The sequence below is a fragment of the Pomacea canaliculata genome, linkage group LG8, assembly GCF_003073045.1.
Source record: "Pomacea canaliculata isolate SZHN2017 linkage group LG8, ASM307304v1, whole genome shotgun sequence".
Lineage (NCBI taxonomy): Eukaryota > Metazoa > Mollusca > Gastropoda > Architaenioglossa > Ampullariidae > Pomacea > Pomacea canaliculata.
In genome coordinates this window covers 13,350,089-13,371,671 of record NC_037597.1, presented here as the reverse complement: position 1 = coordinate 13,371,671, position 21,583 = coordinate 13,350,089, and the positions used below count along the sequence as shown (strand labels likewise).

General features: G+C 36.2%; 3 protein-coding genes across 6 annotated transcripts; 1 reads left to right on the top strand and 2 right to left on the bottom strand.

Annotated features, from left to right (window-relative positions):
• Positions 1-269: 269 nt before the first annotated feature.
• On the bottom strand, positions 270-6,688 carry LOC112570036 (ribokinase-like). Of its 3 annotated transcripts, none has more exons than XM_025248220.1 (9): positions 6,599-6,655; positions 5,452-5,529; positions 4,735-4,867; positions 3,971-4,034; positions 3,542-3,604; positions 2,934-3,098; positions 2,603-2,694; positions 2,290-2,475; positions 270-1,416 (listed from the first exon to the last, which is right to left on the bottom strand). In XM_025248220.1, the coding sequence occupies exons 2-9, from the start codon at positions 5,493-5,495 to the stop codon at positions 1,237-1,239; spliced, it is 927 nt and encodes a 308-aa protein (XP_025104005.1). In that variant the 5' UTR covers positions 5,496-5,529; positions 6,599-6,655; the 3' UTR covers positions 270-1,236. The 3 variants fall into 3 exon arrangements, with proteins under 3 accessions (XP_025104005.1, XP_025104006.1, XP_025104007.1); XM_025248221.1 differs by having other exon boundaries at positions 6,619-6,640; XM_025248222.1 differs by lacking the exon at positions 5,452-5,529 and having other exon boundaries at positions 6,599-6,688.
• Positions 6,646-9,327, top strand: LOC112570037 (cyclin-dependent kinase 2-interacting protein-like). Its single transcript, XM_025248224.1, has 5 exons — positions 6,646-6,804; positions 6,926-7,088; positions 7,398-7,497; positions 7,973-8,093; positions 8,264-9,327. The coding sequence occupies exons 1-5, from the start codon at positions 6,771-6,773 to the stop codon at positions 8,452-8,454; spliced, it is 609 nt and encodes a 202-aa protein (XP_025104009.1). The 5' UTR covers positions 6,646-6,770; the 3' UTR covers positions 8,455-9,327.
• Positions 9,328-12,252: 2,925 nt separating this feature from the next.
• Positions 12,253-20,062, bottom strand: LOC112570035. 2 transcript variants are annotated; one of them, XM_025248218.1, is made up of 6 exons: positions 19,111-20,062; positions 17,687-18,191; positions 17,211-17,363; positions 16,059-16,357; positions 15,205-15,468; positions 12,253-15,100 (listed from the first exon to the last, which is right to left on the bottom strand). In XM_025248218.1, exons 1-6 carry the CDS (start codon positions 19,828-19,830, stop codon positions 13,583-13,585), a joined length of 3,459 nt encoding a protein of 1,152 aa, XP_025104003.1. In that variant the 5' UTR covers positions 19,831-20,062; the 3' UTR covers positions 12,253-13,582. The 2 variants fall into 2 exon arrangements, with proteins under 2 accessions (XP_025104003.1, XP_025104004.1); XM_025248219.1 differs by having other exon boundaries at positions 17,211-17,348.
• Positions 20,063-21,583: the final 1,521 nt, after the last annotated feature.

Genomic DNA, 21,583 nt, shown 5'->3' with positions numbered 1-21,583 from the left:
AACGCTTATTTCCCACCTACCCCCCTCATTTCCTGTCGACTCTGTTCTCAGGTGCTGTATGATGTCAGTTTCTCTGACGGCAGCTAGGTGACTGTGAATGCTTTTAAATGTGCTAAAAGGCAAAACAATAACACTGACATGCTGCACTTTCGTTGTTACCTTGTATTAGAGACATACACACATAGTTTGATAATATATAGATTTACCTCTTACAACTACAGATGTGTGAAGAGATTTGTGTCAGGCTCTCAAAAACAAGTATAACATGATTCCAAGCAGCAACTCTGATTTTATTTGCACAAAAAGATTTCAAAACAAAGTTTATCGGAAGACCAAAATGTTGGGTACATTTTCAAATAAACCCTTTCATCTCCATTGAAACTAGACATGATTCAATCAACTAGCCTAAAAAAATTATTACATAAAAAAAATGTCACAAATAATTCTAAGAGTGCAAGAGAGCATCTCATAAAATAATACAAATGAGCCCTAGTATAATGAAACCTCTGTCTTAAAATGCTTGGTAGTTCTAAAGGTAAATATGCAAATACACTTGCAGGAAATATATATTCAAAACAATTCAAATAGTTACAGTTATTTAAAAATCTGTCTTCTCCCCAAAAATAAAAAAAATGAACAAAGTGCGCTTAAAAGTCTGTAAGTCCAGGACAATAAATGGGGGCAAAAAGTCGGAGAGCTTCCTCTCTTTTGACAGTATTTCAGTTCATAAAATGTTTTTACAAAATTAAAAGTTTAATTAATTTCCACACTTCTTAGATTGCGGTTCTCAGTTCTGTCATTGCATCTGCAAAATTAAACACCATAACCACCTGAAGATTCTTTTTGTCACAAAGTATGCAAAACATTTCAGGGCAAATAGGATTTACACTTACAAGAATGATAGAAGAATTATTTTGCAGAACTATTTTGATTTAAGAAAAAAGTTGTTTCTTAATGCTACAAAGGTCACATGCAGATATACATTAAACACTATGACAGAAAATGTACAGGCAAATAAAAGCTTCATAATGAAATATGTCCTACATAATGCTGTTATGTGCACTTCTTTGACAATTTTGCAAATCAAGGAAAAACATCATAGTTTATCATAAAAGTACTAAACCTCCCAAAATCCTAGAAATATCAGTCATTGATAATGCAATAAGTGCAAATGCTGCATTATAAAAATATTCTATTATATAGTATTACTTAAATACTAGTATCACAATTTCTCTTTCAAAGTGTCAATAGTGCAGGGTTCAGCTGATCAGCAGAAGGAAAACTACACTGAGTTCCACGCGATTTGCAACTAATGGCAGCAATAATACTGGCACGCTTGACTGACTCCACAAGAGACAGAGTTGGCATTGTTGCTTTATAGAATGCAAGTGCTCCGATGAATGCATCACCAGCTCCCTGCAGTAAGTTTTACAAAACATTTTGAGAAAAATGACAAAAAAACAAAAAAACAACACAAAACAAAAAAAACAACAACCAAGTGTAATAGGGCAACAAGGAAAATATACTTATATAAAACTGGATGATTTTGTTCAGCCTTTTTTGAAATACTGATTAACATTCACATAAATTCTGTTATTATCTGAAGAAAAGAACAATAAAAGTGGGGAAATATGTAAGAACTCTAAACACAGTCAGGTACCTCCTATCTCCTAACAGAGTACATGTATGCACATTCAACAGACAAACAAGCAAGTAAACATCCCCTTTAAATAATATGTATAATTAAATAATATAATAATTTGTGAATTCTTTTTTTGTAAAATAATGACTAGTCTATTAATTTTCACATAATGCTGACAGCCATATCATTTATCTGTCCATTTATCTTTCATTTAACAGTATATAGTTCAAACAAAAGCTTTAAGTTGTAGGTAATTTGTGGACATGGAACATAAAGATACATCTCCTTCCTCAGAACATGCTTTGTGAAGTCATAGAAGTATGCAGTATACTGTTTAAACTGTCAGTAAAGTGCCCTTGAATTGCTGTAGCAGTAATGTGAAGTCTTTAGAGAAAAACGTGCAGTAATAGCCCGTACCTTGTGCAAAGGGTTGACATGCAGTAAAAGCCTATACCTTGTGCAAAGGGTTGACATGCAGTAAAAGCCTGTACCTTGTGCAAAGGATTGAAGCAATAGGGTGCTGGACAAGACAAGATAGTCAAATAAGGATTGAAATCAGCAAAAAAAAGCAATGCACAGAACACCCAACATCAATACAAGGATATGCAGTCAAGGTTGTTCAGAGCTGCTGATATGTCAGAACCTACTGTAGTGTCCACAGCCACAACAGAATCTGCAGGAATATGCAGCCCTTCTTGACCAGATGTATGCAGTACACTACCCTTGTCACCAATGGTAACAAGGACTGTGTCACATCCTTTCTCATGTAGCTTTTTGGCAGCCAGTTTTGCACTTTGTTCATCAGTAATCGGTACTCCAGTCAGTAGTTCAGCCTGAAAGGATTGCTTCAGTATGTAACATGGATTTCTTACACATGCTCACACACACACATATACACACACACATATACACACACATCCCCTCTGCATAATAATCAAAGTTAACATATTACAGTCACACCTCAGATTCATTAGCACAAAGCATATCACAAGCAGTATAGAACTGTGGATCCAGGTTTTCGATTGCTGGTGCGGGATTGAAAATGCTGTATACTGAAAAAAAAAAAAAAAGAAAATTAATGAATCATATATTAAATGCAGAGCAAAGAAAGAAATAAGCCAATCAAGAGAGGTATAGGGTGAGAGTAACTCTTCTACTAAGATGCTCCATTAAAATAGCTGGACTGCCAACTGGCCAGTCCAATTCTCTAAATAAATAAGCTATACATTCAGAGGCAAATATGTTAGCTGTCAACCAAAATCTTTACACTGTTCTCCAAATATGCAAACACCTTTATTTGACTTAGCAAGTCTCAAAGCTGCAAGTGATGTTGACGGTGGTACTTCCAGCTGACACACAAGTACTTTTGAATGTCTTATAAGATCTTTTGCAGCATGCACATCATCCTCTGACAGCAGAAGGTTTGCACCCGACACAATAACAATGGAGTTCTGACCTGTAGCACACAGCAGAATCTATTATTATCATCCTTTAGTCATCTAAACGATCAGGAAGTAACAAGGAAAACATTAAAAAAAAATTTTTTTGTATAAATAAACATAGCTACTACCCTGAATATTCATTTGTTGTTTTTATCCCTAATGATAAAAGCTGAATGAGTTAGGTGAAGCAAATTTGAGTAAACCACACGACCCAATAATCTGGCTAAAGCACTGAAATATTCAGTGACGAACAATATTAATAATAGCGAGAAAAGCAACTAATTTGCACTGAGCTGGTTATTGAAATGTTAGAGTAAACCTGCTGTTACCACAACACCTTTGTATTCCATAAAGTTGACTTTTCACAACAATTTTTAAAAGTTTCCATTTTTTTAAATACTTTCACAATGCTATTTGTAAAGCTTCATGGCAAATGTTATATTACTGCTCCCATTACCATCTTCACTGACAATGATTGAAGCAACTCCTGATGAGTCTCTGTCAGTTTGTTTTACATGAGCTGCGAAATTGGAAAAAAAGAATAAAAAGGTTGTTAAAGAAATAGTTAATGATAACCCTATCATAAGAAACTATTAAGTATGATATAGAAATGCACAAGAGTATTAAAAAAAGGATACAAATGGAATTTTCTTTCAAAAAGAAAAAAAGAATTATGGAAGGACTAGGACAATTTCTGGGCAGTATAGTGTCAGACAGCTGAATAACATTGTAAAAACTAGCTGATAATCATTACAGAAGCCTGTAGACGTCTATTATCCTTGATCAAAAGTAAATTGACAAAAAACTTTGCACAAGGAATAACATTTATTTCAAACTATTTTAATCTAAGAGGATTCATGAAAATTTTTAAAAACAACATACTTACTATCATCGACTTCATGTTGCTTAAAGTTTTCCTTTGTGTTGTTGCCATAAAAATCATTGCCCAGCTAAAATAAACAAAATGTTTTATTAATATTGTATTTAAAATCCTTGAGGAAAATGAGATTGTGCTATAAATTGGTAAAACAACAATACAAATAATGCCCATAAACTGTTTAACAACGAAAACTTCTTACTGAAAAAACATAAATACACTGAAATTATAAACACAAAAGCATTTTACAAGCTTGAAACACTGTATTCTTAATATTGTAATAAGCAGGGTAACTTAAAAAGAGACATTAGAGGCATTTTGTCTATACTGAATAATATATAACACATAGTTTGTCCATGCTGAATGACTGTATAAATATCACATAGTGTATTTCATGAAAGGAAGTGGATGTTACTAACAGCAGTTAACCCTCTTAGCACTGCATAAAAGTATAAGTATTATAAAGACTGGCTAATAACTATAGAGATTGTGAAGACCACAGTAGGTGATGTTTGTTTTTTTATTATTGCTGCTCTCAGGTTAATATAAGAACAAGAAATCAATAAACTTTTGGAAAGGAGAAAGCTTTAACTTTGCAATAAAAGTAATGAAAATTGCCTTCTCCGTTTTTCCCTGGCAAAGCCACGATTGTGCTTTAAGAGTTAATTTACTAAAAGACTCTATGACGGCCAAATATCTGACAAGGATAAAAAAAATTGTTCTACTAATATTAGGGGCATTTCTGTTAAATACTTTTTCCTGTAAACTGTTACCTTAGCAACCATTGCAGTTCTGGCCCCAAGTTTAGCTGCCATCACACACTGGTTGGCACCTTTCCCCCCATATCCTGTATGAAACTTGGTGCCATGAATTGTTTCCCCTGGCCTGGGCTGTCTTGGTGTGTAACTTGCAAGACAGAGCACATATGCTTTGGACTTTTTTACCTTAATCAGTTAAATGCACTTTTAGTTTTAAAGCGCTTTGAGCCCACCTTTAATAGTGGGGAAAACGTTATACAAATCAGCATATTATTATTTTTAAATCATTATCAACATTTGTTCCAATATGAATAATACTATGCCAAAATATTAAATAGCAAAGAAAATGAGGCTGACTGTAATTCTAGAATAGTTTCTTCTAGCTTATCATGGTGTGTAAATTTCAGATTAGCATGATTTAAGGACCTTCTGAGACATCAAAAAGAACAATATTTAGACTATGAAAATCTAAACAGGTTCTTAATATCGATAGACATCTTGAGGTGGCACTATACATTTAACCAATAAACTCCAATAAGTTTTCCCAGCTACAAATGTTTCCATCTTATTCTTTAGACAGAATAATGAGGTACACAGTGCTTGTTTCAACAGAGATTTTGAATCTGAATGTCTGTTCATTACGTCATAGGATAACATATAATGGTATACACCAATCTATGCATGGCCCATTGTTGATTCATTAACTGGTTATGAAATATTTATCTACTTTACCAGATTAAGTCTACATTGCAACTTCCAACAACTACCACATCCATCACACACTTGTGTTGGTCTGTATTTTATATGGGGCTGCAACAACAAAAAATTACTCATAGCTTTCATAAACTGTTAACGACTAATTTAAAATGGTTTATTTTTTCTTTAAAAAGGGAGTTGGTGTTTTAAACTAATCTAGCAAATAATGACAATAAAGGGAATTTATATAATGCATTTCCCTACTTAGCAGAAGGCGTGATGTGCTTAACAGGAGTAAGGCTAATATATTCAAAGTAAGACAGACATAAAATGTACGTTTTTTGCTGACATATACTGTGCTGTGTCCATATGTGTATTATGTCAGCAAACAAACAGAAAAAACACACCAAAAGACAGGAAAACCTGCGCACAAACCACATCTGAAAAGCTCAGTATGAAAAGATCTCACAGACAGCACAAACGGGAAAGGTAAGTTTGGGGGATCATACGGAAACTGCAGCTTAAAAGGAAATAATAAAGTGTTTGTTCTCGGTTTTATATCGTGATATAAGTTTTTATAGCGTGATATCCCAGCGTAAGCCCTGAAAAACAACACGAAGACAGAATTGATCAATAATCAGAAACATAAGATCGTCGGAAGAGTATTTCCACATGATCACCAAGCAGAAATTGTATTAAAACGTTGAAGGACACGACTGTTTGGTATAGCTCTATAACGACAAAGCAGGGTAAACAGGTGCCAGATGCTGAAAAAGTGCAGCGTGCCCGAGGAGAAATCTGAAACCAGAATATCCAAGCCACGGTTTAAAAAGACAAAGCAGCACAGTTAATTTGGTGTTCAGCGAGAAAAACGCAAAAAAAAGTGTGAGATCCATACGACTAATCGAGAAATGAAAATCGGCGAAGAAAAGGTCAGTTGCTTTTGGACTGACAGCAGAAAAGTATGAAATACGAATAAGCGCATTGTACTGTTGATTCATGGTGTGTGCAGCTATAGCAATAATCGTGATAAGAATAAGTACGATATCCGTAACAGAAAGTTCTTAAAATCAACATACAATCATACATGCTGAAATGCGACTAAAATAAGTACAGATCACGTCTATAAGCATTCAAATGCCTCAGTTAAGAAGCTTCGTTCATATACGCGGATTGCTCGTACCAGGGACAGTCCGTGCTCACCAATAAACAATGTTAACCTTTGCACTCTCATCTAGAGTTACATCCCTTTAACTTCATCGGAAGCAGCGACGATAGCTTCCCTTACATTTTGATGCCAAACACCAGAGATTTTAAAGTTTAAATTCTCTGCAAGCACGAAGGACGCTTTTAGGATGGACTCTTCCTTTTCGCCTTTCAAATCGCCTGGTGAGGAATGTCTTAATGAATGGTATATGTTAATATTGTATAATTATGTGTAACTGTTATTGTACTGCAGGCAGTTTAACACATGTCTAAACCCATTCTTATTCCGTGTTTACAAATTTAGCTTCAAAGCTGGGTGATGATAAAGGCCATAGACTGACGGGATTGCAGTGCAAATTAAAGGACTCAGTAGCAGACGTGCACAATCTTCTTCTGAAATGGACAGCTCTTAACAGAGATGGAGCAGCCATTATCAGCGAAATCACAGCATGTAAAATGGATATCCAGTATGTAGAGCATTTTAAGAAATACCTGTAGTTTTGTGAATTTATGATGATCATGTTGAATGTGACATATATATACACACCTGCAGATATACACATCCAAAATTGCACACAGTCTCTCACCCACGTGAATACACACCTCTCCTACACCCTCCCCCTCCCACGCACACTCTTACCCCCTTTAAAAACCATCTTGAAAGCAGAAAAGCATCTGGGTTAATCTGTCTAGACACTGGTCGCTAGAGTTTTACAGGCCATAAAACTACAATGTAAACTTTGCAATAAAAGTGCAATCATGTTACTATATTTCAGATCTAAGAATGTAGCAGATGATTCTCAAACAAACAACTCTTTTTTGCCCTTATCTTTGGAACCCAAATGTGAGGCACTTCTTGCTGTTTGCAGATCAATGGTAAGAACTGCTGTGCAAGTTATTATTGAACATGCAATCCTCATTCAGGGTAGAGAGAGTGGGAAAATCTGTAGAAACCAAGGCTCAGTAGGGGGTGGGGGTAGTGTGTAAGTTGTATTGGAATGAATTGGGTCAACACTATGAGCAGTCTCTCTCTCAGGAAAGGTACACATTTCATTTCTTTTAGATATTTATATTTAAAAAAAGACACTTATCTCACTGGATAAGATGGAATTCACTATTTGTGAAGAGTTACTGTTTTGTAGACTTTGGTCAGGTCGCACCCACACACTCATCGTTTCCAACTGGTCGAAAATGATGCAAAAAATCACAACCACCCTCCCAAAAGAAAAGAAAGTATACCCCATTAAACAAAAATAACTTCATATACTTGATTCAACTAAAGTGTAACATATGATCAGCTGCAACAAATGATCAGCTGCCCTTATATGTTTTGTTTTGGTTTTTTTTTCAGGAAAAAATAGTCAACAAACTGGAGTCCCTCTCTTCAACTATCCAAGGTCTACACACTTTGAATCAGTATCAAAACGATGTGAATGCTTTCCTTTTCAAGACATGGCCCATCGAACAGTTTGGTAGGCCTCTTTTTTTTTTTTTTTTTAGGAAATATATTTGAATTTTAAATCTTAAGTTGTCGATTTTTTTTCTGAAATACATGGCGTCAATATTTCATTGTCAGTCACATATTGTGAGAATGTTTTCAGCAATACATATTTCAATTTATAGTTTTTTGTTTTGTTTGCAGTGGACACATTCAGTGCCATTCACACAATGTATAAAAAAGAGCACAGCTTGAAGCAGAAGTTGGTACAGTTTGTAGCCCATGCAGAGACTCGCAACACGCTCATGTTTTACTTATCTGCCTGGTCACATGAGCCCTATTTAAACTGTAATGATCTGCTGGAAAGTCTTCTCTTTGAAACAGGTCACAGATGACAGTTTTGCATTAAAAAAATTTTTTTTTTGGCTTCACTGAATGTTAGCTTATGAGTGGAGGAAGAAGTATGTCACAGTGATATATAATGATAGAGTTGCTTTAATAAGCTGATTATGTCGTGTTTTTCATCTCTATTTTTTCCAAATGTAAATGTAAAATTTGAAGCTTTCAAGTGTAATAAAGCAGCACTATAAGGCAGGATCATTGGTGATTCTAGAACACAAAACCCCTGCCTAAAGGCGTTATCTCTAGCAAAGGGCTATCAATATGGGCTCCTACAGACTTTATGCAACTCACCTCATTTATTTATTCCCAAATCTCCTTTGGCTTCTGGTTTGTTAAGATTTACAGACATGTGATACAAGATAAGAAAGAGATTTGATGAGAAAGGTTTGTACTGTGTGGGAGATAGATAAGGCTTTGCTTTAACACCTCTAGCCTTGATTCATATTACCAGTTCAAAGAGCTCAACATCGTAAATTGTTTAATTAGCATTATTTTTCTAGTTCTGTGCTGAACACATTTAAGATTAATTTTAAAGAGAATGAGAGTTTCTTAAGATGAATCGCTTTACAGTCATATTACTAAGTCATGCAACAAGACTTGCAAATTCTTCAGGCCTAACATTAATAAACACAAAAAATAAAGTGAACACACTGTAAGCATACGCCTATGACTTAATTTAATCAGCAATAACAAGAGAATATTTGCACAAAGTTTTGGCTTTTCACATTAAGACGTGGAAGTCTCTGTATGGAATTTCAGTTTAAAACAAATGCCAGTTCCATCTGAGACATGAGACTGACACATATTTTTACAGCATTTTAATGATGCAGAATTAAGTGTAACAAAGATAAAGTGGATAAGATGTTGATGGCTAATGTTTGAGGAGTTATATTTATGTGCATATGATTTTCATATATGTATGTTATTTATGATATATACATGAAACTTGAAAATAAGCTATGTGGATGAAAATCATGTCCACCAAAACGACAATACACACTAACAACAATCGTAATTTAAAAAAAAAAAAGGTTTGCTAGATAACTTCATCATACATGAAAGTGAACATAAATTTCTCTAAAACAGATCCTAAAAATGTGTGTGTGTTAGCAAAGGAAATATGCATGATTATGCAACCCAGTCCAGAATTTATGCTCTTTGGTCTTCAGGAAAAGTAAAGAGGAAATAAACAAGAAAGTTTGCTGCACCCTGACTAATATTTAACATGAACAGATTCTAAAAAACTATACGGAAACAAAATTACTTATGTAAAAAGTTTTTTGTACACAAATGTTTAAAAGAAAAAAAGGGATTGCAAGATTGCTCTTAATGTGGAGTAATGGTGGCTTTTACCGATAAAGATTTAATATGTATAAAGTTAAATATAAGGACTTTATAAAGTATCATTCTTTTCTAAATTTTCGTGCTAACTCGAACCCTAATTTCTAAATTGATACACTTGACCTCCAGTGGAGCTGTCAATATGATTACCAAACAATATTTTACATAGGGATGAAAACTGAACAGATTTTTTTTTTAAATACTTCTAGAAACAGTGGTGCACCATATACATACAGACAATAATAAATGAAAGATTTGTATAGTGCATACTCAATATGTAAGGACCATGCTCTTAGCTCTTAAAACGAGAATAAGATATAGACTGCATACAGAATAAACAACAGGACTGACAACAAATAGAAAACGCAACGAAGAACCAAGCAACAAGAACTGAGAATATCATGACCCTTCAGAGGAAGAAAAGTAGGAAAGTAGCAATAAGTGAAAAAGGAGGGAGGCGGTTAAAAGAATTAGCGTGGACTGTTAGGGGTAATGCTCATGGAAGAGGTGGTTTTCTGTGCAGATTTGAAGGATTCATTTGTAGGTAAGTGGCAGGTATGGAAAGGGAGACACTCCCACATACATTCTCTCCCTTATTATGGAAAGTAGGCTAAGAGAATAAAATATGCTCATTTTGAAGGGAGATAATACAACAGTGCAGGAGAGCATTATCTTTATTTAGCAAGATTCTTAATAATTTGAACCTTTTATGGCATAGCTTTCAGTGTCAGATCAATGGTTGATCAGCAGCACTTAATTATGAGTAGTAATTCATTGCTAGACTATTATCAGATACTGGGTAAAATACTATGTAAGATTTTCCATGACTGCATCTGAGTACACAGCTGAAATTTATACCCTCTCATTGATGATGTTTGCAACTGTAACTGTACCTTAACCTTATCATGTTGCTCTTTTTGTTGAGTATTAATGCTGAATACAGCTTTATTAATTTCCATCTTAACTGTGAATACAACTGTGCAGACAATAGTAAAAAATTAGCATTCTCAGGCTGTTCACACTACTCTGAGCATTTACAACATACTGATTGAATCAGATGTAATATATACCAGACTGTGGCCACATTCTACAGTTTTATATGTAAAGTTCTTTACAAATACTAGTTTTCAAAAACTGAGTCAACACCTGTGTTCTATGCAGAGTGCAAAAATATGAGCATCAGTAGTCGCAAAGGCATTTTGTAAAGGGTTTTACACCTCTTTGTTTTCACACAAAGTAGACAGACTGTTATGGTAATACATCTTTAATAATTGCTAAGATCTCTAGCACTGGCTATCAATGATTCCAAAAGTTGTTCTGTGATGTGTTACACGTTCACATTCACAATCCACTTTCAAACAAAATTCAGCTAAAACTGTATGCCCACTAATGCTGGTGGTAAAATCTAATTGTTTTCGTCATTAAAAACTGCTAGGATAAAGAATAATTCCATATAGCTGAACATAAGAAAACTTCATTAACTTCTTGGTGTACTGCTGAATGTGAAAAGCTGAAAGACAAACCAAAGGATTGGATTAAATTTTCTAGTTTAAATTGTTCAGTACATTTTTAATCTTTACATTAACTTATATCAGTTTTAGTTCACTTTCAGTAGAGGTGCAAAGGGCAATAACCATTTTCATACATGAAAATAGTGTCAGAAGAGATGTAAATGTAAGTGTTCACATTCAGTTCAATAGGCTCATTTTTATTGTCTATGAGAAATTGTGCAGAAGTTGTATTTTAAACATGCTCATATCTTGCAACATAAACGCCAACCCAAATGGTAAACCGCAAAGAAAAAGAAACAGGTAAATGAAAGCAAGCAGAATCAGAATTGACAAAAGAAAATTTCAGAAATGTTTTAATCTTGAATGCCAGAAACTGGGAGTAAAAGCAATTTCAAACATAGAAGCCCACATAAGAAAGTATACCCACATTTTTCAAGAGGTATATGGAGGACAGAATGAAGATAAGAATTGTAGAAATATCACATCTCCTTCCTTGGAAAGGTTGCAACAGTAAAGACAGGCAATGACAATTCTGTACATTCCTAAAAATTGTTTTCTGTTTATGCTACCTATGCTTTGCATCTCCAGATTTCACCACATTATTTGGTTATGAGAGCATGCATACTATTTGTATTGTGTGGGAGGGAGAATGTGAAATCTTTAGTCATATTCATTTGGACACAGCCCTTCTTTCTTGATAACTTGTACTGTAGCATATTTTGCACTTAAGTTTACCAAGAAGAATGGTTGCATAATCTTGTTATGCCTCACATTTTCATTTTCAAACCTCTTTTAATGGATCAAGTTATGGTTTTGAGCCAATCTTTACAGTCTTTCAACATCTAACATACCCATCAGCTATGTAAATCTCTAAAAACTTCATTCTTGCACACATAGACTGGGGCAAATAAAGTTATTAACGAAGGAGAAAAGCAAGCATATGATCATGTATTTTTCTTTAATTTAACACAATGAGTAACATGTACTGATTGCATTATCCAGTATAAAAAGTAACAATAACATACTGGGGGAAAATGGTGCCTAATGCACATTTAATATTTTTCTTTTTAAACATTATTTTAATGTCATAAAGAAAAAGGCACAAGCTCTTATAATATGGTTGATGGGTTCTGACTAGAACTCAAAACCATAAATGCATACATAGAATGTGGTTGGTATCAAATGCTGCCTCAAAAAACAGTCCTTCATACAAGCTGACCATCAACTTTTTTCCCTCAATGTTTCAATCATTCTTTCGACCAAAAAATATAGGACTGCTGCCATTGTCAGTTGCACTCCAAATACAACATTTTCTTCCAAATACAATAGGAACTATATCTCATTCTCTATCAAGGCAAGACAACATTAAACCAAATGCTATATTCCATCATGTGTGTGCTGACTTAAGTGATTTAAAAACACACAGAAAAAAACCCTAAACCTAAAATCCTTGCTTGCTCTTAGTTTTATGTTTTTAAGCACCAATTAAAATTGATACAGAAAACCACTAATGTGGTATTTTCATAATTTAAATTGGCAGGACAGCAGTTTTCACAAAACAAGCCAGCCTCGAATTAAAAAAAAAAAGTTTTTATTCTACTTAATGTCACTGGGATGCAAAATCCTTTCCTCCCAGATACTGCCAAAACTCATTAAAAAAGCATTTTCCTGTTCCATTAACACATTTTTAAACATTATCTAAATGTCTCATTCCTCACAAAAAAAAAATGCACAAAAACTATTACTGCTCACATTAAAATTAACAAATGATGGGTGGAAGAGACAACCAAATTAACTCGAGATCAAGATGTTTCATCAGCATTTTTACTTTTGGATAAAACACGCTTTGGTAACATGCCTTTTAGTGTGATACTTGAAAATACTTGTTTCACTATTGTTGCAATTCTTTAAAACATTTTAACCAATTTAATTAACCTGAAAACAAGCCAACTTTTTTTGTAACAGCCTTATCACTTCCCATAATCACACTAAAAGTGTACCACCCAATAAATCTAATCTTCAAGCATACCTGCTTTCTTCAAGCATCCAAACATTCACAAAGCTATTCAGGACATTAAGGAGTTAAAGGGGAGGGAGTCAAGGGGATACTTCAGATGTGAAAGGACACCCTCACCACAAGGCTGCACCTTGCCATAAGGGATTTCTGGACCTCAACAAGTAATCATTGGTCCTCCATCAACTATGTAACTATTCAGGGTATATGATAGCATTGCTATATAAACTACCCCATGCATGGCATGAAATCTTGTTATTGCTGCAGCTCAGTCTGAATCTGGTCTCCAGACTCAAAATGACCCTCCATGGCCAGCAAAGCTTGCACAGTCTCCAATGGAATACCCTGAGCACCCTGCAGCTGAAACGTGGTTCCATCTGGGTTTTGAATAATGAGAATACCATCCTCTGTCTGGAACAGACTAGCCTGTTGTTCCGTAGCTACAACCACACCTTCACCTTCGTCTTCTCCTACAACCTGTCCCTCACTATTTTCAACCATCAGATGGTGAGGGTCTTCTAAAGCCATGTCTTGTACACAATTTTCAGTTTCCATCAGATGCACATCACCATTTAGTTGACCATCAAGGCTTGTAATATGTTCTGATGAATCTACATTTGTTATTAAGGTGGTCTCTGCTGTTTCCTGCTGAAGAACCTGCAGATGACAGGAACTGTCAGTGGCATACATGTCACCATTTTCACATTTGACCTCCACAGCACAATTTGTATTTGATTCAGACAAGGAGTTGATTGCACCACTAGAGCTGGAGGAATCCTGAGCATTGGAAGTCAATAGTACACTATCACCACAATCTGAAGAAGCAGGAATGTCTGACAGGACGCTACCCATCAACACTCTATCTCGTTCAGACACTCCGTTGATTTTTATTCTTCCTGACATATTGAGCACCTCAGAATCAGCTAAACCATTTGGCAGAGATGAGCCTGACACCACTGCAATCACGCCACTGCTATTGGCCGAAGACAAACAAGACACAGAACTGACTGGGCTATCTCCACTAGTATCCATGAAGTCCACTGGAGCCATGGAAGAAATATCAGAAGTCACATCACATGAAGTCTGTTGCAAGAGAGACAACGAGTTAGAGGTCAGGGTAGATGGAACTACAGTCACCAAATTTGCTGCCTGGGAAAGTGGGATTTCAGTCGAGCTTGGTGGATTTGAAGAAACGCCAGGAGAAGAGACTGCCAAAATCTGTGGTGAATGAAGGGAGGCTGACTTCACCATGATGACTTGTTGGTTGGCAGGAACAACAGTTGTGACACTGCGGGGGGAAACAGTTCGGCTGGCAGTGTTCAGAATGGACACACTTGAGCCAGGTAATATTAACCTTTGCTGTTGTTGTCTTTGAGACTGTTTTGCTGGAGTCCCGTGATGCTGTATTGCTACACTGTGCATTATGCCAGTCTTTGATTGCTCCTGCTTAACTACATTTCCAGTAAGAGCCTGATTAGATGCAATGGATGTCAAAAGAGAACTTGCAGTCACAGTGGCCGGAACCAACCCTGTGGTGCCAGATGGGTTCAGGAGAGATGTAACCTTCTGACGCCTGCTGGGCTGCTGTGAAACAAGTTCCTCTGGAGTAACTACCTGAATGGTGCGGTTCTCTGCTGGAGTACCTGCTGGTCCATTAGGATCAGATGTGAGATACTTATATCGGAAGGGACTCTGCTCATGTTCCGGCATTTCCCGCACTTCATACATACCAGTCTCAAATCCCAAGGACTGGGCAACAGCTGCATCTTCTAGCTGAAACATCAAAAATAGTGTTAAAAACTAGGTCAAAACTTAGAGGAAAAATCCCACATTTACAAGCACATTCCCTTGCCATTATCCTATTTTAACAATCTTACCTTTAGCATGTGCACAGTGCTGTCCTTGCTGTTATCTCCATGAAGACCATTTTGTTTGCACGATGAAGGGTGTAAGCATTCCTGACATACTCGACGGACATGCTTATGCAAAGCGTAAAATTCACGATATATCTGATCCACACGGGGTTGAGCTGAACCATCAGATTCAATCTTCATCAGCATAAACTCCCATGGTGTAATGACCTTGACTAACCGAGGGAGCACCACTTCCATAAGGTCCTCATCCTCACATGTTTTAATCAACTGTCAAAGACAAAAGCTCAGATTATTTTACTTTACCATGTTTTGCTATGTACAAATATGGTTGCATATATGCTTTCTTAATGCACTACTGTTAACTTTTGGCTCTGTAAAACATAGAACATAGCGTAAAGTAAGATTAAGTAAACTATTATTAGATTTAAGTAAAACGAGTAACTAAAAAAAAAAAAACCAGGATAATATTTAATTTTTTTCCTTATATAAATACTTATCTTTCATTTTTTTGATAAATTTTGGCATCATGTGAAATATGCATAAAAGTACTTCAAGCCTAAAGTTTATGAAAATGACATGTCTCTTACCATCTAAATTATACAGCATATACGCTAATTTTTTTCCTTGCTTGCACACAGTCATTTTCAGCAATTGTGGTGTAAATCTAAATAGGAAATGCCGTCAAAAAGGTCAAAGATAGAAACTTTTTGTCCAAGATTTTCCCCCTTTAACTGTTTCTCTATTATATACTTCAGCAGTGCAAACAGAGCACATATATCTATGTTCACTGCACTGTAAATGACTGCTGAATGAGGATACAGTTGCATTAAGTTTTAGTCAACAAGCACCTAACTCACCTCTTTCAGTTTTTGTTTTCTCCTCAAAGGAGCTGTCTGGTGATAATAGGCCCACCTTCCGCGATAACCCCCTCTGCCTCTATAAGGCCTTCGAGTCCTTGTAGTAACTGGTGATGTTGCTCCTGTGCTGCTAGGAATTGAATCTTGTGTATTGCTATCCTCAGAAAGGTTGCCAATACTGCTACCCACACTGCTTGCTCCTGTGACAACTATTGTTCCTGCTGGGGTGCTTGTATTATTTATAGAAACAGTGCTAAATACCGAGCTGTTTTCTGTAGCAGCAAGGCCATTAGCTTTTTCTGGAAGAACACAAACAGAAAATTGCTAACCAAATTGCTAAAAAGCAAAGGCATTTGTAAGACAAAGATGAAAAGGTACATGAAAATTACCATTAAAAAACAAACAAACTTATGTTGTCTTCTGCCAACCTCATGATAGAATGCAGTGTCTAAGCCGAGGAGCAAAAAAGACATCGGGATCAAGCATAAATCAGCACCCACTTTTTACACATGTATATTCATGTTTTCAACACCCTAAAGCCCATTCATATCTTTTGGTATAAGGACTGCTGGTATGAAGCCTTTACATGTAAGTTAAATATTTTAGGAGATTTTGGAATCAGAAAGCAAAAATGGATAAAAAGCCAACTGCTGTGCCAACTGCTGTTTTTTTGCTTTAACCAAACTACCATTAATACTAATGGTGAGCAGTATGATTACAGAAGCATGGGAGACCTGTACCTCTTTCTATGAATAAATCCTAAATATTCATCTCTACATGAAATTTTTCTATCGTAGATTCTCGTTTTAAGGTTCACCTGCTGTGTAAGAACCTCAAGGATAAAGTAGCCATTAAAGCTGCCTTATATGTGACAGAATGCTTGAGAATGAGATCTCCACGACTACGTACACTATAGGGTTACACCGTGTGGAATACAGTGTTTTATTTTGCTATTATTCAATACAAAAGAAAAGATGCTTCTCTACACCCATACAATGTTTATATGCATGAAACCAGCAATATTTGATGTTGATATGAACCAGGTTGCCTTAAAAAAAAAGAATAAAAAATATTATTATACACAAAGAACATACACAGAGAATAAACTCTAAAACTTCAGACTTGCTAAACTACATAACAACATCCGGATACCTTTCTCTTCTGGTGTTTCTTCTGGAAGACTTCCATGACTTGGATTTAACCGATAATGTCGTCCAAGCCCTGCCCGTCCAATGTATGACTTATCACACTGTTGGCATCTGTAATTCTTTGGTCGTGTTGAACCTAATCCTGTCAACATATAATCTGTGAGGATTCCAAGAAGTGAGAAATTACATCCTGCCTATGTAATTTGAAGTTAAAATAATTTTTGACACTTTAAAATGTCTAAGAAAGCTGTATAATTCTAAATTTCACAAAAGTAACAGCAAATAAAACTTACAGGTTTTTATTTAATGGCATATGGTGAAAAAATAATCATTATTCCCAAATGTAAATTACATTTTTAAAAATCCTCCAGTAAAACTGCGCACCGACACAGATATACATTAAGAGCAAAATGTAGAAACATTCTAAAAATGTGAAAAAAAACCTGATGAATGTGCGGTTGGTTTTTTTTTAAAGCTCACCTGTGTTGAGACTTGAATCTCCTGACATATCCCTTCTCTCTTTTGTCCTTTCCTTTCCCTCCTCATCACTATTCTTATAGTCTGAATAACCTCCATCTGAATCATCATAATCTTCATCCCAGTCCAGCACATGTATGTGCTTGTAGTCTTTCACCATATGCTTTGGAGGTTTAGAAACACGTCCAGACCTGGTACGAGGCCGATGCTTTTTTCTCTCTTCCTTTTCTTCTTTGGACAGTTCTGGCCCATCTACTTTGTCATCTTCATCCTCTCTGCCTCTTTTGCGATACTGTCGCTTAGGCATCTGCACAGTCTGCTGGATCTGAACAGCGGAAGTTCCAGCTGAGGTACCACGAGATGTCACCTGCTGGACTGACTGCTGACCTTTGTGTAACTCTGACGGATAGATTACACGATAAACGATGCGTGTGTTGGTGGCTGTGTTAAAAAGGATTGAGGCTCCTGATTCCTGAGTATTCCGGGCTAGTTGCTGCTGACGGACCACCTGCCATCCATTTCCATAAAGGTTATGCAAAACCTTTACAAAATACATCTCAGATAACATATTTATGCAGTTTAAGAACTTACTTTAGTTAGCTGGATGTGAATGACAACAAATCAGGTCTTGAATTTTTTTTCCCTCTACGCTAACGAACAAATCATGACACTGAAGTAAGCATTAGAGCTGCACTATTAGCACTGTAAATATATGGTTTTGTATTGGATTTGATCATAGATTTTTATATAAAGTGCTAGCAATGGTAACTGATGCTGCCCAGGTTGAAACCTTTGAAAAACTGTTATATTATTGTCAACTTTGAACCTATCATAAAAATTCATAGCTCTCTAACAAGGCATACTGTAAAAATGATGCTGATGTTGGTGATGTCACAATTTTTGTCAAAGTGTGCTTTGCAGGGATTATTTTTAAAGTGTAGCTATAAACAGGCAACACAAAGATTAAAATAAAATAGAACAAAACATGAACAAATCACAATCTACAACTTTCTCATAGATGAAAAGAATATTCTTTCAAAATCACACCTATGTAGATCTGCATGCTGTGCTTAACAACATGCACACACACATATATATATAAAAAACCTTTTTTATGAAATCCTCATATCTTGACTCCTGATCAAGAGAAAACCATTTTAAGTCACAGTGGGAAATTCTAAAAATAGAAAAATCATTGATTACTGTGGGAAAAAGATATGAACTAAGAAGGTATTAGGCAGAAAGAAACTGTTTGCCAGGGACCACTGTCAGCAAGCTGCAGACGTCTCTAATGTAGCCAACAAAACAAGCTTGTATTTTAATCCTCTACATCAGTCTTTGTACAATATTGTTCCTATTATAGTCAATCAGCTGACACAGAGTTAAAAAATAAGATGCTTAACTATGAAAGTATGTCTATGGCCCACCTGCATAATCTGCTGTAGCTGTTCTGTTGTTAACTGCTGCACAGGTGTATACTGATTACCCTGTTGTATGATGCGGATGGGGTTTTGGCTGGATCCTAATGGTGCTGAGTTTGCTTGGTTATCGGTCACTAAAGTAAACCGTATTCCTTCCACTGGCGCAAGAGCATGCTGACCAATAGATTGTTCCCCGTCACAAGTCTCATTCTCAACTGTTTCTTGTAACTGCTGATCATCATGCTCTTGTGCATCAACAAACTCCGTCTGCTGCTCCACCGAATCCATCACATTTGTAGTCTCTTCTGATGTTTCCACAACATGCTCTGTGCTGTCAGACGCTGAAGCAGCCTGTGCTATTAGTTCATCTGGTATAGAAATGGTACCATCACGTAAGGTACCCACAACTCTATATGTTGTAGTGGCATATGTACCATCTGCTGTTACAATATGTGTTGCCGTCGTAGGATCCAAAGATGAGTCTGTGACAACTGTATTTACTATTTCCTGCGTTACCGATGTCACATCGTCAGATTGAACTGTGTATGGCACTGAACTGTGGTCAAAGTCTTCAGCTTCGACAAAAGCCTGATGCAAAATATCTTCACTGACACTTTCTGACTCTGCTTCGGCCAGATCTTGTGCTGTTTCTATGACAGTGTTTGGATCTAAAGCATGATTTCCTGCCTCGGCCATCATGCTGCTCTCTTGCTCGTTGTCCGCCATGTTTGTTTGCGTTTTACGCGCAGGTTACAGAATTAAGTGTATGTATTTTTCTAATGCTAGTAGTTGCTCAGAAAATAGTCGTAACAAACGATAAAAAACTTTAAGAATGTTTTTTCTTCCACGTCTGCACGATAATAATTACATTTTGCAGAAAACAGCCGGTCAATTCTCGTACGCGCGAACTTACCACACCACTGCTGTTGTACAAATCGGAAGAGGGCGCTTTATCTTGACCTCTTACCCCTAGCGGATGGAGCTGTAGCACCGGAAGACTATGGCCGCCATTTTAGGTCATAGGGAATTCGAAAGAAGATGCGATAGTTTGGAAGTACAGTGCCAGACATTTATCAGTTTTAGACTTACCGTAAAGAACTCAATATTTACTATTTGAAAATGTCTATGCATTCGACGATCATCATGACTGTATTGTAAATAGACACCAGGCACTACTTATTATATGTTTCTTTGTGTATGTTGGCGTGCATGCGCATCCGTGTGGTTTATTGTTTCTAACCAGACCGTGTCAGACCTAAACTTGACATGTTCCAAACAAGCAGAAAGGATTGTGCTATACTATGTTTTGAACGTAGTCAGGAGATAAATACTGTTTGAAAAGTGCTTAGGTCCCGTCCGTAGCCCATCGTCCATCATTACCTGGACAGTTAAAAAGGCAATTGTTTTGTTGTTGAAAAGAATTCGCACAATGATACACACGTCCTAGTCTGATTATATCACGGATGTATCATAAAGATGACGGACGCATCACTTTAAACAAGCTCGGGATAGAGATTACGTGATCATTGCTGCTCTTCTTCCTTTTGCAATATCATGATACTCTCAGTTCTTGTTGTTTGGTTCCTCTTTGCGTTTTTTTCTGTATTTGTTTTTTCTTTTATCATTACATGTAATACTGTTGTTTATTCTTTCATAGTTCATATGTTTTCTGTCCCTTGTGTACTGTCTATGTCTTGTTCTTGCTCTTAGGCGCTAAGGTTATGCCCCTTAGGAGTGCGGTTATGAGCTTTACAAATTTTGCATTTATTATTATTCAACAAGTCAGTAAGAGAAACTAAGATTGGTCTCACCTTTATCCATGTTTCTGTGGTTATAGTTTATTGCAGATCATTCTTTTAAAAAGAAGACACAAGAAAACTCTTCTATACTACCCACATTCAGACAATCATTGATTACGCATCCACCCTCTGGGACCGCTAGTGGAGTTTCCATTAAATCTCTGGCAAGCGTTCAGAGGCGAGCAATCAAAGCTGCTCTACTAAAACCAAAAAATAGACAAAACGACTTAACCTCTCTGGGCACCCTTCCTCTAAAAGACAAATTTAAATTTAATAAATGCATTTTCATGTACCAAATACTGACAGGGAAACTATCGCGAAGACTACTATTTTCCTCCAATAACACTAGAACCTTAGATTAGACCTTTTTAAATCAAGCTTGAAATACTCAGGGAGCGTTCTATGGAACAGCCTCCCTCTCCATCTTAAGCAATTGAACTCCCTGAACTGCTTTTGACGCCACCTGTCTCAATACTTTCAAGATAATTAGATGAGGCTCCAGAGATACCTCCCAACGCCAGGAAACCTTGTATATATATCTCAACCACAACTTGTGTACACATCCACCTTCCTTTATGTTTATTACAAATTATTCTATAATACTTAATTACTTCATTTACTTAGTTAATTTTTTTCCCTTCGAAAACTAAACTCAACCCAACCTATTTTGGAAATTCTTC